The sequence below is a fragment of the Frankliniella occidentalis genome, unplaced genomic scaffold (genome assembly GCF_000697945.3).
Source record: "Frankliniella occidentalis isolate FOCC.00 unplaced genomic scaffold, Focc_3.1 Scaffold110, whole genome shotgun sequence".
In the NCBI taxonomy this organism is placed as follows: domain Eukaryota; kingdom Metazoa; phylum Arthropoda; class Insecta; order Thysanoptera; family Thripidae; genus Frankliniella; species Frankliniella occidentalis.
In genome coordinates, this window is record NW_026267238.1 from 170629 (window position 1) to 183278 (window position 12650).

The following is a 12650-nucleotide window of genomic DNA, read 5'->3' on the forward strand; positions in this document are numbered from 1 at the left end:
TGCATGTCTCCAGGTGCCCCACTATGGGGTACTTGGAGACAGTCTGCATCGATGGGTTTACAGGCCTGTAACTTAAGAACGGGTTGGGATAGAAAAGTTTTCATTTGTGGGTTTTGTAGGTCAAGAATACAGTTTGGTTTCCCCAAACTCTCGACTTCGTGGGTGGATCCATCTTTGTGCTATAGACGTGAAAAACAAATCCGTCTCCAGGTGCCCCACCCTCCCCTACGCTATAGCATGGTGACTTTCCGTTTTCTTATTCCGCGCATTCCCTTGTATTTCAGCTTTACCGGAATGCTTTAGACCGGGCCAAAGTGGAGGGCGCCAGCGCTTTCGCACTTACCTGGTTGTGTGAGGACAGGGTCGTGGGCGCACATCAGTGCGGTGACGCCCAGTTGGTTCGTGAGCTGTTCCAGGAACACAGTCTTCTCGGTGTCGCTAGCTCTCCAGTTTGGGAGGACACTTTGCAGCAGCCTCAGCGACATCAGCTGTCGGGAAGAATGCGGTCCGTCACTAAAGACACTCTCAACAAATGGGGCTCCGGGGCAAATTCGGAATTCGCATCCCTCGCAATTCGCAAAGTTATGGTTTCACAACATTTTGAGCAGGACACACCCAAATTAATACAACCACAATTGAAAATGACGGTTACCAAAAGGACATAGTTTGGAGAACTCAGTACTCCTAACATATATGTGAGTATCACGTGATAATTCAAGTTACTAGCTTGATGATTCCACCCCCCCCCCCCCCACACACACACACACTCTTCCACACTGGAAACACTCATTTCAACCACCTATATAAAACGTTGGGCAACCCCATGGGCACATTCACGTTGCAGCGCCGTCTATCCCACATGAAATCAGCAGTCAACGTAAATTACGTCGATTCGAGGTGAATTACGTCATTTTACCTTAAATCGATGTCGCGTCGCATCTACGTACTGTAGACAGAACTACGTGATGTGATGTTCACATGCGGAAGTCGTGCCCGAAGAGGTCCTTTGTCCACCACCTTCGCGTTTTCTGCTGTCAGTTGCCTCGAAGAGTAGTTATTAGTTAAGAGGCAGCACAAAGCGGTTGGGGCGACCTTTGACGCGATTAAGGGTCCTGACCAGATCGTATTAAAAGAATACGATAGCGTGCGACCACGACAAAAGGCTCCCACGGCGACGCCGTCGCCAAACAGTCCCTCTCGAGCATCGCGCCATGCAGCTACTCGCTGTCCTCGCGCTGCTCGTGTGCCCCGGGGCGTACGACGCCGTCCTGCCCGGGCCGAGTCCTTCCCCCGACTCGCAAGGCATGGCCGACCTGGTGGCGTCCGTGCTGTCCCGCGGCAAGGCAAAGCAGGGCGGTGTCTTTGTCCTCGGCCGCGCAAAAGGACTGAACGCGTTCCTCGGGCAGCTGCCCGCAGAGACGCCCAGGTCGCTGGTATCCTCTACGAACGTCCGCAGTGGCACTCGCTGCGAGCTTCAAGGGGCCGAGAACTTCGTGCTGATAGCCGAAGACAGCTGGGCCGAGCTCGCGGACACGGTGGCCGACGTCGAGGAAATTGAATTCCCGACTCCTCGAGTGCTTCTGTGGACCTGGGCCGCGCGGGCCGGGCTCAAGCAGGGCGCGCAGGGTGTCCTCGCACACGGGGTGGTGGGTGACCTCTGGTTGCTCAAGAGGCACACGGCCCTGGCCGTCTCCACCCTGGGCGCTGGCGGCACGACCCTGTTCTCGCTCGCCACGAACACGAAGAGGCAGGTTGTCGTGACCGAGATAGACCGGTGGTCCTCCAGAGACAGACGCTGGCAGCGACGAGCCTCGCCATTCACACTCTGCTCGACGACGTGGAGCTCGGGTGGTGGTGCCGCCGCACAGCCCGCACCGTCCCAGATCATCGCCGTTCGTCCCGATCACTACGTGCTGCCCGGGCCCTACGTCGACTTCGTGGCGACCATGGCAAAGTCCCTGGGCGCCGCCCTGGGCAAGCCGGTACACGTCGAATGGATAGAGAAGGGGGAGGACGCCGTCGACGGGCTGGAGACGCTGCGGTGCTGCGCTCTCTCGGCTGCCGTCTCATTCCGCGCGGCCACGGTGCACATCTCTCCCGAAGTGAGCTACGCCTTCTTTGTCATGATCCCCGTGCAGGTGGTCGTCCCCGCCGGCCTGAACCAGACCCCCCTCCTGCAGGCGGTCACGGACGAGTTCTCCGCCGAGCTGTGGTGCGCGACGGTCGTCGCGGTGCTCGGGGTCGCGATGGCCACGACCTTGGCGACGAGGGCGATCCTAGGACTTCCGCTGCCGTCCGCTCTCAACACGGCCCTGCTGCAGACCCTGGCCCCGCTGCTGAGCCAGCCACCCCCCGGCAGGACCGCGCACCGGCCCCTGGCCGCCGTATGGCTGCTCATGAGCGTCGTGATCGCGGCCGCCTACCAGGGCCTGCTGCTCAAGGAGCTCACCACCCCGCCGGGGGAGATCAACACGCTGGAGCAGCTCGAGCAGAGCGGACTGGACTGCCGAATGAGCAGAGATTTGTACCAGGTGGACAAGTTCTACCTGACGGAAGCGTTACGGTCCCGTCTGACTTACGTTCGGCTCGCAGACCTCGACGCAGTCGTGCGAGATGTGGCGGACGGCCGGAACTCTGCTCTGATCATACGGAAGGACACAATTTCCGAGATTCTTTTGTCGCCGTACCTGAAATCCAGTCCCCCCCGGCTCCACAGCTTTGAAACCGGAAACGAGTATCTTGGCGCGTACTTCAAGTATACCAGCGGCTCGCCTTTGCAACGACCAGTGGTGAAGTTCTCGCTCCTGGCCAGGGAGCACGGCATCGACTTGCACATGACCCAGATCATCGAGAACAAGAAGAGTGTCGACTCGCGTGGCGGCCCGGACGACGAACACCTGACGCGACCCCTCAGTCTGGCACAAGTGCTCCCGGCCTTCCTGTTGCTCGCCGACGGCTTCGTCGTGGCCGCGCTCGTTTTGGCTGTCGAGATCGTATACCATCGGTGGTTCGCGGGGCGCGGAGGAAAATAGGCATTGTCGCAACAGTTTCATGACAATGCACAGAAATCGCAAAAACCGTAAAATTAAAACTAGGATAAATACAACAAAAAAATAAAAAATAAACACGGATAAGAAATATACAAATTTAGGTTGGTGCACTAAGAGCAGTAAAACATTTAAAGGACTAAGTTTTTTTTAGGTTTTCTCGCCTATTTTATAAACATTCCATTAACGCAACTGTCCAGGCAGGTGAAAGGAGCGGCGTGAGTGAGGGGAAGTCTCTGATATGCCAACTACACATGCTTAAGTGTCTGGATCCACATAGCCCTTTGTCGGACTGAAAATCTGCTCAGAGGGCTGCTCGTCTTGTCCACACCTAGGCGCCGACAGTGCTCAGTAGACGCGCTTGGATAAGGGTCAGTGCAAACTCGTCCACCGACATAGTACATCTCGCTACACGGATAATGTTAAACGTTAAACCACATGTCAATTAAATATCGACATCGATTTCATTTGAAAATCAAAGAAACACCTCGATGTTGGGCACAAATTAGTATCGCCGATTTGGCTTGTGCCGACCCTGAATCGACATCGAACCGACGAATCGTTCTCATTTCCCTATCTGCCCCGCTCAACACTCACCTGTTTGTGCAGCACTCCGCAGCTGGACAGGACGGTGAGCAGCCGCAGCCAGGGCGGCGTGCACAGGGCGCGGCACAGCGCGGGGCTGGCGGCCAGCGCCCGCACGAAGCCCAGCGTGGCCCAGTCGGCGCAGTGGAAGCTGTTGGCCTTGGCGGCCAGCACCAGGAGCGCGTTGGTCTGCGAGCGCGACGCGCTAGGCCCGCCGCCGGGCCCGCCGGGACCGCCCGCCGGGGCCGTGGCCGCCCGCGTGTTGACCTGCACCAGCTCGCGGAGCATGCCGCCCAGCGTGCGCACCGCCGACTCCTGCATGTGGTCCGCCTCGAGCCCGCTGCGCAGGGCCAGCGTGCGGAGCAGCGTGAGCGACGCCTGTCGCAGCAGCATGACCATCTCCAGCTCCCCGGACCGGCCGCGAGCCGCTGCAGAACGTCCAAGGTAAGTATCGAGGTCGTTCAGGTTGTTGTTATTATTGTTAGGAAATCGCAATAAGTGATGTGGGGGGTAAGTACTGTACTCACTCTTGGCGGTGTCGTCCTGCGAGTCGCTGTCGTGCTCGCTCTCGGCGGGCGAGGGCGGCTCCAGCAGCAGCCGCAGGTCGTACTTGCCCTCCTTGCCCATGCGGTACGAGTTGGTGGAGCCGCTGTCCCACTGGACGCGCACCCAGCCGTCGTCGCCGAGCGCGGCCACGACGCGGCCCTCGCCGGGAGGGTTGCCGTCCTGGTCGCTCCACTTCCAGTCCGTGCCGCGCACCACGCGTGAGCCCACCTTGATGCGCGCCGCCATCTCGGGACCGCTCATGCCCTTGTTGAAGGGCGGCTCGAAGATGGCCTGGACGCCCTCCTTGGTGTCCTGCGCCAGCTGCTGGGTGGAGGTCACGGCCGTGGTGGCGGCCGAGGGCGCGGGGTCGTAGGCGGCTGTCAGGAGGAAACGCTAGAGTCAAGATCCGCTCGCCAACAAAGCACAACTTACGTCATTTTCATAGGAGGCAGGGTACATTTCCCCCACGGCGCTCTGTTTGAGAATCCTAAAATTGACGTAACAATTCGGGGACGAGCCACAGACAGTAAATAACGCTAACAAGTGCTCACCGATCTCCCGCAGGAGGCTCTGGACGAGGGAGAGGACCCCGGAGTTGATGATGACGCCCAGCTCGGCGCCCTGGTGGCTGCCCGTCAGCATGCCCAGCACGCTGAGCACGAAGCGGGCCCAGGGCATGCGGCGGTGTGGCGGCGCGGGGGCGACGGGCGGCGGCCTGCCCCGGGGCAGCGGGGCCGTGTAGGCGTGCACGACGGGCAGGGGCAGCACCAGGTCGCGGAGCGCGGCCACGGCCCAGGACGTGAGCCGGGCCTGCGCCAGCAGCACCATGGCCTTGTCGTAGGGCGTCACCAGCTCGATGCGGTCCAGGCAGTGCCACTGCGGATCCGGCTCCGGCGCGCTCGCCCCGGCCTGCTGCACGATCTGGGAGACAACGGGAGGAAATAAAAAAAAAATACTTTGCTCAGAAAAGTTGTCCAAAGAGTTGTGAATTAAAGTTTGCTCCGAAAATCCTGCCTTGTTCTTCTTACCGTTAGCTGAACAGCCTGGGTTTGTGCTTGATGGGCTTGTTCCTCACAGCCGCAGGAGCCCCTGGCCGCGGGGCCGGTGACGGGGGCGGCCGCGGCGATGGGCTGCTGGAGCCCCTGCCAGCCGCTCAGCAGCGCGTACTTGGCGGACGGCACCAGGTGCGAGCGGCTCAGCAGGTCCAGGGCCATGCCGAGGCCCTGCCGCCGGATGCGGACCCGCTGCACCTGTAGGGACACAACGGCAAACAAGGACCGGGTCACAACACGGGACTTACTTATGGGGACGGGGTGCTCGGAAACTTGGCCATACCTGACAGAACATGGCCTTGCGAAGGGTCTCCACGTCCGCTCCGGCCTCTTGTAGGACGAAGTCGACGATGCGCGAGGCCAGGTGCATGCAGGGGTCGTCCTTCTCCTTCTCGCGCACCCGGTCGCGCTCCCGCTCGTCGCGGTGCTCGCCGCAGCCGTCCCTCTTCTCCTCGCTCTTGAGCTCGGCGCCCTGGCTCTGCGAGACGACACGACGCGAGGGGTCAAGGTCAGGTGAACACAACGGGGAATAAATCAACAGCAAAGACACTTTTCATTCCGAACCTGGATGGACGCGTTGACGATGTCCTCCGGCTTGGCCGGCGGCTGCTGCTTCTTGGCGCGGAGGTCGGCGATGAGCCTCCGGACGACCCTGGGCCAGCGGGGCTGAACGTGCAGCAGCGGCAGACGGTCCAGGGCGCGCAGCTCGGCGCTGGTGGCGGCGCGCACCTCGAACAGCAGGAAGCGGCAGCGCTCCTGCACGCGCGCGCACACCTCCTTGTAGGAGCGGCTCTGCTCCTGGCGCGCCTTGATGAGGCGCCACTTGGTCTGGTGCACGACACGGATCAGCTCGCCGAGGAAGCGCGGCACGGACACGCCGCCCGCGCCACCCGAGCCGCGGGACGCGGCGGACCCAGAGGACGAGCCGCTCGAGCACGACCCGGAGCCGTCCTCGAGTTCTGGAAATACAAGGGTCAGAGCGTCGTCCTTTTCACAGCGATAGCCGCGACAACAAGCAGAGTGGAGCCGCGAGTGGACCCACCTCTGTCGATGATCCTCAACACGTGCGAGGCCAGGCCGAGGTGCTTGATGAGCACGGACAGCAGCAGGCGGCCCACCTCCTCCACCGGGTGGTCCGGGAGGAACTCGACGTGCGTGACCAGGCCGTGCTGCTGGCAGTACCTCTCCACGAGCGACAGCAGCGCACCGATCTGTCGGTCCTGGAAGTGGGGAGGCACAGGGTGGAGTGAGCGCCTGGCGAGGGTCGGGTAGGCAGGCCCGTCGAGCAGGGGAGCGCGGCGGGCGCGCCTACCTGCAGGGGGCTCGCCAAGCGTCGCGCGCAACTTACGCCATTGACCCCTTACCATGATCCTGCTCTCGGCGAGCGACTGGAGGAAAGCGGACGAGCGGTCCGTGGTGGTGAGCTGGGGGGTCTTGGCCTCGGTGGGCGTCGTCCCAGGCGTGGCATTAGTGGAGTTAGCCGAGAACCCCGAGCGCGCCTCAGTCTTCTCCTCCTCGAAAGGGTTCGGCGGCTGCAGGCCCTGGAGGCCGCCGCGCAGGAAGGACGCCGACAGCCAGGCGTTGGCGCCGTCCTCGGCGGGCTGGCGCGGGGTGCTGTGGGCGAGGCCGCGTGCGTGAAGGCCGAGGAGGAAGGCCAGGTCCCGCTCCGCGTCCAGCAGGGGCGTCCACGCCGCGAGCAGCGCGCCGCCGTCGTGCTCCTCGAGGTCGCCCTCCAGAAACTTGCCCACGAGCGGCGCGCGTAGGGGATCCACGCTCCTGCGAAGGGACGGCGATTAGAGTAGAAACACGTCAGTTTCATTTCTGAGAGGACTGTCGTGCAGACTCACTTGGACTCGGTCATATCGTAGACGCGCATGCCGACGCGCACCCAGCGGCCGCCGTCCCGGTTGTTGTTCTCGACGTCCACGCCGCGCACGAGGGGCAGCGCGTCCGGCCCCGACGAGTCGCCGTACAGCGGGCCGAGGACGGGCACGCCGGGCCAGGACAGGTCCTCGTGCTCGGCCGCGTCCAGCTGCGGCGCCAGGCGGTTCAGCTTGTCCAGGGCGTCCAACAGCGGGCCCAGCAGCTGCAGCCAGTCCACCGTGTGCAGCAGCAGCGGCAGCGACTGCTGCAGCAGCGTCAGGCACACCGCCAGCTCGGGCAGCAGCACGTCTGCGGCATTCGTTTGTGCGTTTTAAGAGTCGTTCGAATTGTTTAAGAATACGACCTGAGTAATTTACTCACACATGACGTCGGTGCGCAGCACCGCCATAACGGCCGCAAAGTGCTTGGCACCCCCGGCGGCGATCTCGGAGGCCACGGTTAGAATTTCAGAGGCATGGCGACACAGCTGGCAAATATATTTCTTGAGAAGAGACTCTGCACCCAGAGCGTCTTGATCTGCAAATAAGGTGAATAAAATTTGCCTTCTGTAACAGAACACGATAATAGCAAATACTTATCGTTGTGCAGTCACTCACCTGACTGAGCCTTGGACTGACTATGGGGATATATTTGAGCTATTAAAAGTCTTTGAAAACGTAACAATAAATTAAGACTAGGTTGTTCTTTGGGGACGGGCGTCAGATTTTGAAGTGCTGACAAAGTTTGCGCTGAGCCACTCCTCAACAGCTGTTTCACGAGATGGAGCAATGAAATTGTAGCGCCTGGGACGGTATTATCTTCAGAGCCATCCGCAGCAAGCAGCCCCAGCTCGACTGTAAACAATACCAGAAATCAATCGTCGCACTACGTTCTCTTTGAAGACGGACTGCACCTCATGAAAAGCTCTGGACGCGACTCGCCTCGTACTGCAGCGACGAGGGCCGCCTCGAGGCCGCCGTCGGCCATGAGACTGCTGACGAGCAGGTCCGTCATGAAGCGGTGGCCGGCGCTGAGGCTGTTGGCGTTGGGGCCCGAGCTGGGCAGCAGCGCGGACAAGGTCTTGGCCCTCTCGTCCGCCGTGGGCAACAGCACGGACCAGCCCCTCTGGAGCGTGGCCTGGGCCGCGAGCTGCATGGACTCCAGCACGCCGCTGGCGCTGGCCAGCTCCACGACCTGGGAGCGCAGCGAGCTCAGCACGGCGGAGCCCGCGCCCAGGCCCGTGGAGCGGGGGTCCACGCCGTGCACGGTCATGGCGTGCAGCTGCAGGTGCAGCAGGTTGAGGCAGGCGACGGCCAGGCACTCCTTGTCCTGCGTGGGCGGCCAGTCGGAGCCCGCCACGCCCTGGCTGGCCCTGGCCAGCAGCTGGTCCAGCAGGCGGAACGTGTCCTCGCCGAGGTCGAGCACGAGCGCGATGCGGGGCTCGACGCTGGCCGGCGTGCCGCACAGCCCCGTCCACGCCCAGCTCTGCGCGGGCCCGCACGCCACCCCGGCGCCGGGGGCCTTGCCGGCCAGCGTGCCCACGAGCACGGGCGGACCCAGGCCACTGGAGGCCGTCGGCCCCGAGTGGCTGCCCTGCACGGCCTCCACCCGGCCCCAGCCCCACACGGAGCCGTCGTCAGTGAGCGCGAGCGCGTGGCCCGCGCCCACGGCCAGGTCCACCACCTTCTGGCCCTGGAAGGCGTCGAGCAGCTTGGGGTAGCGCACGTGGTCCTGCGACGGGTGGCCCAGGCGATGCGCGTCGCCGCGGCCCCAGGAGTACACGGCGCCGCCGCGGGTCAGCGCCAGGCTGCACTGCGACCCGCACCACACCCGCGTCACGAACACGTCCTGCAGCTTGTCTACCACCTTGGGGGACTTTGAGCCGTCGCTGCCGCCGCGTCCTGTCGAGAGGCGCGGTCGAGTTCGAGTAAGTTCAAGGCAGGTGTATGAGCTCTGTGAATGAATAATCGATAAAGGACCATTGACGTACCTAACTTTCCATAGTCAGCGTCCCCCCAGGAGTAAAGCAGTCCTGAATCCGTCACTGCCAATGTCTGCGCGTCTCCGCTCCCACAGGCCACATCCACAACTCTCTGACCCTTCAGAGCTTCAACCAAAAGTGGTAGGAGTTTGTCATCACTGCTCTCATGCCCTAGACATCCGTAGCAGTTCCGTCCCCAAGTGTATAGTTCGCCTCGCGATGATATGGCAGCACTAAAAACGGGAAAATTTCTTTTTTAAAATACTCTTCTTAGGAAAAAAACTTAAAATAATTAAAATGGAAAATAGAGAAGTTGCTTTACCTATAGCTACTCCCACAGGCAATGTGAGAAATAACAATACCAGCCAATGACTGGATACGAGTTGGTTCATCACGACATGTTTTATCTCCATGCCCCAAGCAGCCGCCATCTCCTGCTCCCCAAGAATAAACCTCCCCATCAAGAGTGAGGGCCAAGAAGTGTCTTCCTTCCACATGAGCTGCCAGACGGGTCACTTCCTTCCCACCAAAACCTTCAACAAGTGTCAAACCTCCACACAATGCCTGTGAAAAATAAAACAAATACAAACGTGGTGAAACAAAACTTTTTCCTTCATAAAATTACAGAAAAGTCTCGAAAATAAATTTTAAGATGGCATTACCTCACATTCTGGAACATACGCCAAAGAATAAACTTTCCCAGTGTGTGCTAACACCAGCATTCCACTTTCAGAACAGACTATTTGTGTGACTCCAACTTCAGCGATAGCTTCTATAACACAGGAGGTAGGTCCTGAGCCCCAACAGTTGACCTCTTGTTGTCGACCATTTCCTTGCTGCTTCCCAAAAAACAATTAAGAATTTGTTTTAAAAGAGAAAAATATATGTTCTGAAAAAGGGTTTAAAAACGGACGTAAGACAACTCACTTTTGCTAGGGCTGTCTGAGGGAGGTATGGTGCTGCAAGACGATCCAAGTGAGCCATTAAAACAACAGCCGCTTGACGCAGATCTACAAGAATACTCTCATCTTCAGGTAATTCTAAGCAACTAAGAAAGCACTCATTAGGGCTGACCTGAATCCGAAACAAAACATAAATTGTTAATATATTGTTAAAAGACAAAGGCAGTGATGGTTTGGCAAGCAGTAGTTGGCACTTACAACATTTGGAGAATTGTCATCCCACATATCTGGTGCAGTGTGTACTTTGCTTGCTGAAGCGTGCTCCAGTCTTCTTAAAAGAGAAACTAATGGGGCACTTGTGCCTGATGATGTGATCCTGAAATTGATTTAAAATGATTTTACCATTTATTCTAGGTGTGCTGTTTGAGGAAGAGTTTGGTTTTCCCAGTGTACACCTTCTCCCTTCTAATCTTACCTATTATCAGCTTCTTTCTTTCCTTTATCCCATAACTGTAAGAGAAGCAATACTGCCTCTAACATATTTGACAATGCTCCTCTCTGCATTGCTAACTCAAGTAGAAGGCACAAGGCTATGTGCTGGTCAGAACGAGGAACTTCTCCCCTTCCTTGGCCATCACTATTGATTTGGAGAAAAACAAAAAATTACACAAGAAGATATTTACAGAATACAGGGAAAAACCAAAGTATCTTACCCTAAGACCACCTGACGTAGGAAACGAGCAGATCTATCTACAACTTCCAACCAAACTGGTGAAACGGCAGACTCATCAAATAGGGTTGCTTCTGGCAGGGATTGGAGGGCCTCTAATGATTCCTGTAGTAGTTCACTGCATAGATCAGCATCTTCACCTACAGAGAGAAAAAGTATAGAAAAACATGCCTTTAAAAAAAATTGCAGAACAGAATTGTAAAGAGAGTTATTTGTTTAGTGCAAAAGCAGACCTGATCTCCATGCTCTCCTCAGGAAGGCAAAAGAGAAATTTAATGCTGCCCGAGATCCAACCCTTGCAAGGCTTGTAGATGCTTTTTCAGCGGGTTTTGAGCTAAAAAGAAGAAAAGATCAATGAAGTAGAAGTAGAGTTGAGTTGCACAGTCATTGTTGATTGAAGTTAAACTTACCGTATTTTTTGAGGTTTCTGGGCTGGAGTTTTTTGCTGGACGTCTGATTTCTCTGTTGTTGGTTGTCTACCGATTGCAACTAAAACTCTGTGTGCAATTGCTAAGCGTTGACGCAAACGTCTTGATGATAATGTGGACGCAGCTGCATTTTGACAAAGATTTATCTGTTCTTTTCTAAGGGACAGCACAACCTGGTTGAGCTGTTCAGGTGCTGTAGAAAGACATAGAGACCATTATGAATAAAGGTTACAGTAATATAAATCTAGTGTAGACACCCTTTGAACATACTTGGTTGTCCTCCCCATGTCCAGGATGAGATCTGTGGTTGTGAGGGTGGTGGTTGATTGTTTTCTGCTTCCAGCCGTCGTAATTCTTCATTGTCTATGGCTTGACAAGGCGGGCAATTGCAGCCTTCAAGTGGTCCACAGACTCCATCACAGCATGTGCAATTTAAAACTCTAAGACCACAATAATAGCGTCCAGTCTCACCTAAAAATAATTAAGCATGGTAAACACTATCTCTAAATTTCTAGTTGTCAGACAGCTGTTTACAAATTCTACAAACCTTTGTGAGTTGGAACTCCATTTGCGTTTAGGTAGGCATCAATTCCAGGCCTTGAGAGCTCCCCATCTCTAACCATTTCATTCCAAAGACGTATTAATCCATCTCGGCTCAAGGTGCTTTGAAGATCCACCTTGAGCCACTTGCGGTCAAGGCGGCCAAGAGGCCGCACTTCTACTCTTGTCATTTTATGAGAAGGCATTGCTAGGTAAAAACCAAGAAAAAAACTTAGATTACAGGTTGCTTAGGCCTACATTTCCAGAGATCAACAAGATCCTTACAGTTGCACTGACTATAAATATTTCATTGGCCAAACATGACAATTAATGAACATTAAATTGCATTGGTAACGAGGGAAAAGACCGTATACACCCTTGTTACAGAGTGAAATACATTTAAACTGACAAAAATGACAGTGACATGTATTCCAGTCAGTCCATACACAGTTTTTCTGTCAGTTAAAGGCAACAAGCAGCATAACCTAATAATAAGTGAAAAGTCTCCGTTTCGTAATACTTACTAGCCATTTTCTAGGAAGATATCATTTTCTCTGTGTACCAGAGACCTGATTTATTAGCTTTCTGTCTATGTACATGAGGATAAGCTTTAAAAACGAAGGTAAACACATCGTAAATACTAAATATCCTACATTATTTACTTGTTTGATCGGCTGCTAGAAAACGAGATAACCGATCTCTCGCTCGAAGTCGATAGGTCGAGTATTGTCGAGGCACATCGAGGGGTCGACCTTTGTTCGAGGTGTGACTCCAGGGAGGAAACTAGGACAAAAGAGAGGGACTTTCAAAATTTTAGCGTGCTGCTCCGGGAACAAGCTACCTTACAGCACAGCCACGTGCACCCCTTTAAAATTTCCAACTGAACATGCCCTTTAAAAGTCGTGATGCTTCACTTCTGAGAATTTTTTGTTACTGATCACTTACAACACGCACTCAATTATTTTACCCTGGCTAT

The 12650-nt window shown here is 56.3% G+C and overlaps 1 protein-coding gene across 1 annotated transcript in view; it reads right to left on the minus strand.

The window, feature by feature from the left end:
• LOC113205593 (E3 ubiquitin-protein ligase HERC2) overlaps nucleotides 1-12373 on the minus strand; it is a 25110-nt gene extending 12737 nt beyond the window's left edge. Inside the window, exons 1-25 of the mRNA XM_026421269.2 lie at nucleotides 12199-12373; nucleotides 11682-11882; nucleotides 11405-11605; nucleotides 11117-11327; nucleotides 10940-11040; nucleotides 10690-10846; nucleotides 10452-10613; nucleotides 10235-10352; nucleotides 10002-10148; nucleotides 9737-9910; nucleotides 9397-9638; nucleotides 9084-9307; nucleotides 8035-8994; nucleotides 7711-7947; nucleotides 7475-7630; nucleotides 7078-7402; nucleotides 6595-7006; nucleotides 6273-6450; nucleotides 5795-6189; nucleotides 5514-5708; nucleotides 5207-5428; nucleotides 4730-5099; nucleotides 4160-4555; nucleotides 3645-4060; nucleotides 344-488 (exon numbers count right to left, since the gene is read on the minus strand). Coding sequence (XP_026277054.2) covers nucleotides 344-488; nucleotides 3645-4060; nucleotides 4160-4555; nucleotides 4730-5099; nucleotides 5207-5428; nucleotides 5514-5708; nucleotides 5795-6189; nucleotides 6273-6450; nucleotides 6595-7006; nucleotides 7078-7402; nucleotides 7475-7630; nucleotides 7711-7947; nucleotides 8035-8994; nucleotides 9084-9307; nucleotides 9397-9638; nucleotides 9737-9910; nucleotides 10002-10148; nucleotides 10235-10352; nucleotides 10452-10613; nucleotides 10690-10846; nucleotides 10940-11040; nucleotides 11117-11327; nucleotides 11405-11605; nucleotides 11682-11882; nucleotides 12199-12205 — 6352 coding nt within the window. The 5' untranslated portion in view covers nucleotides 12206-12373. The remainder of the gene's footprint in view (nucleotides 1-343; nucleotides 489-3644; nucleotides 4061-4159; nucleotides 4556-4729; nucleotides 5100-5206; nucleotides 5429-5513; nucleotides 5709-5794; nucleotides 6190-6272; nucleotides 6451-6594; nucleotides 7007-7077; nucleotides 7403-7474; nucleotides 7631-7710; nucleotides 7948-8034; nucleotides 8995-9083; nucleotides 9308-9396; nucleotides 9639-9736; nucleotides 9911-10001; nucleotides 10149-10234; nucleotides 10353-10451; nucleotides 10614-10689; nucleotides 10847-10939; nucleotides 11041-11116; nucleotides 11328-11404; nucleotides 11606-11681; nucleotides 11883-12198) is intronic.
• Between the last annotated feature and the right edge of the window lie 277 nt (nucleotides 12374-12650).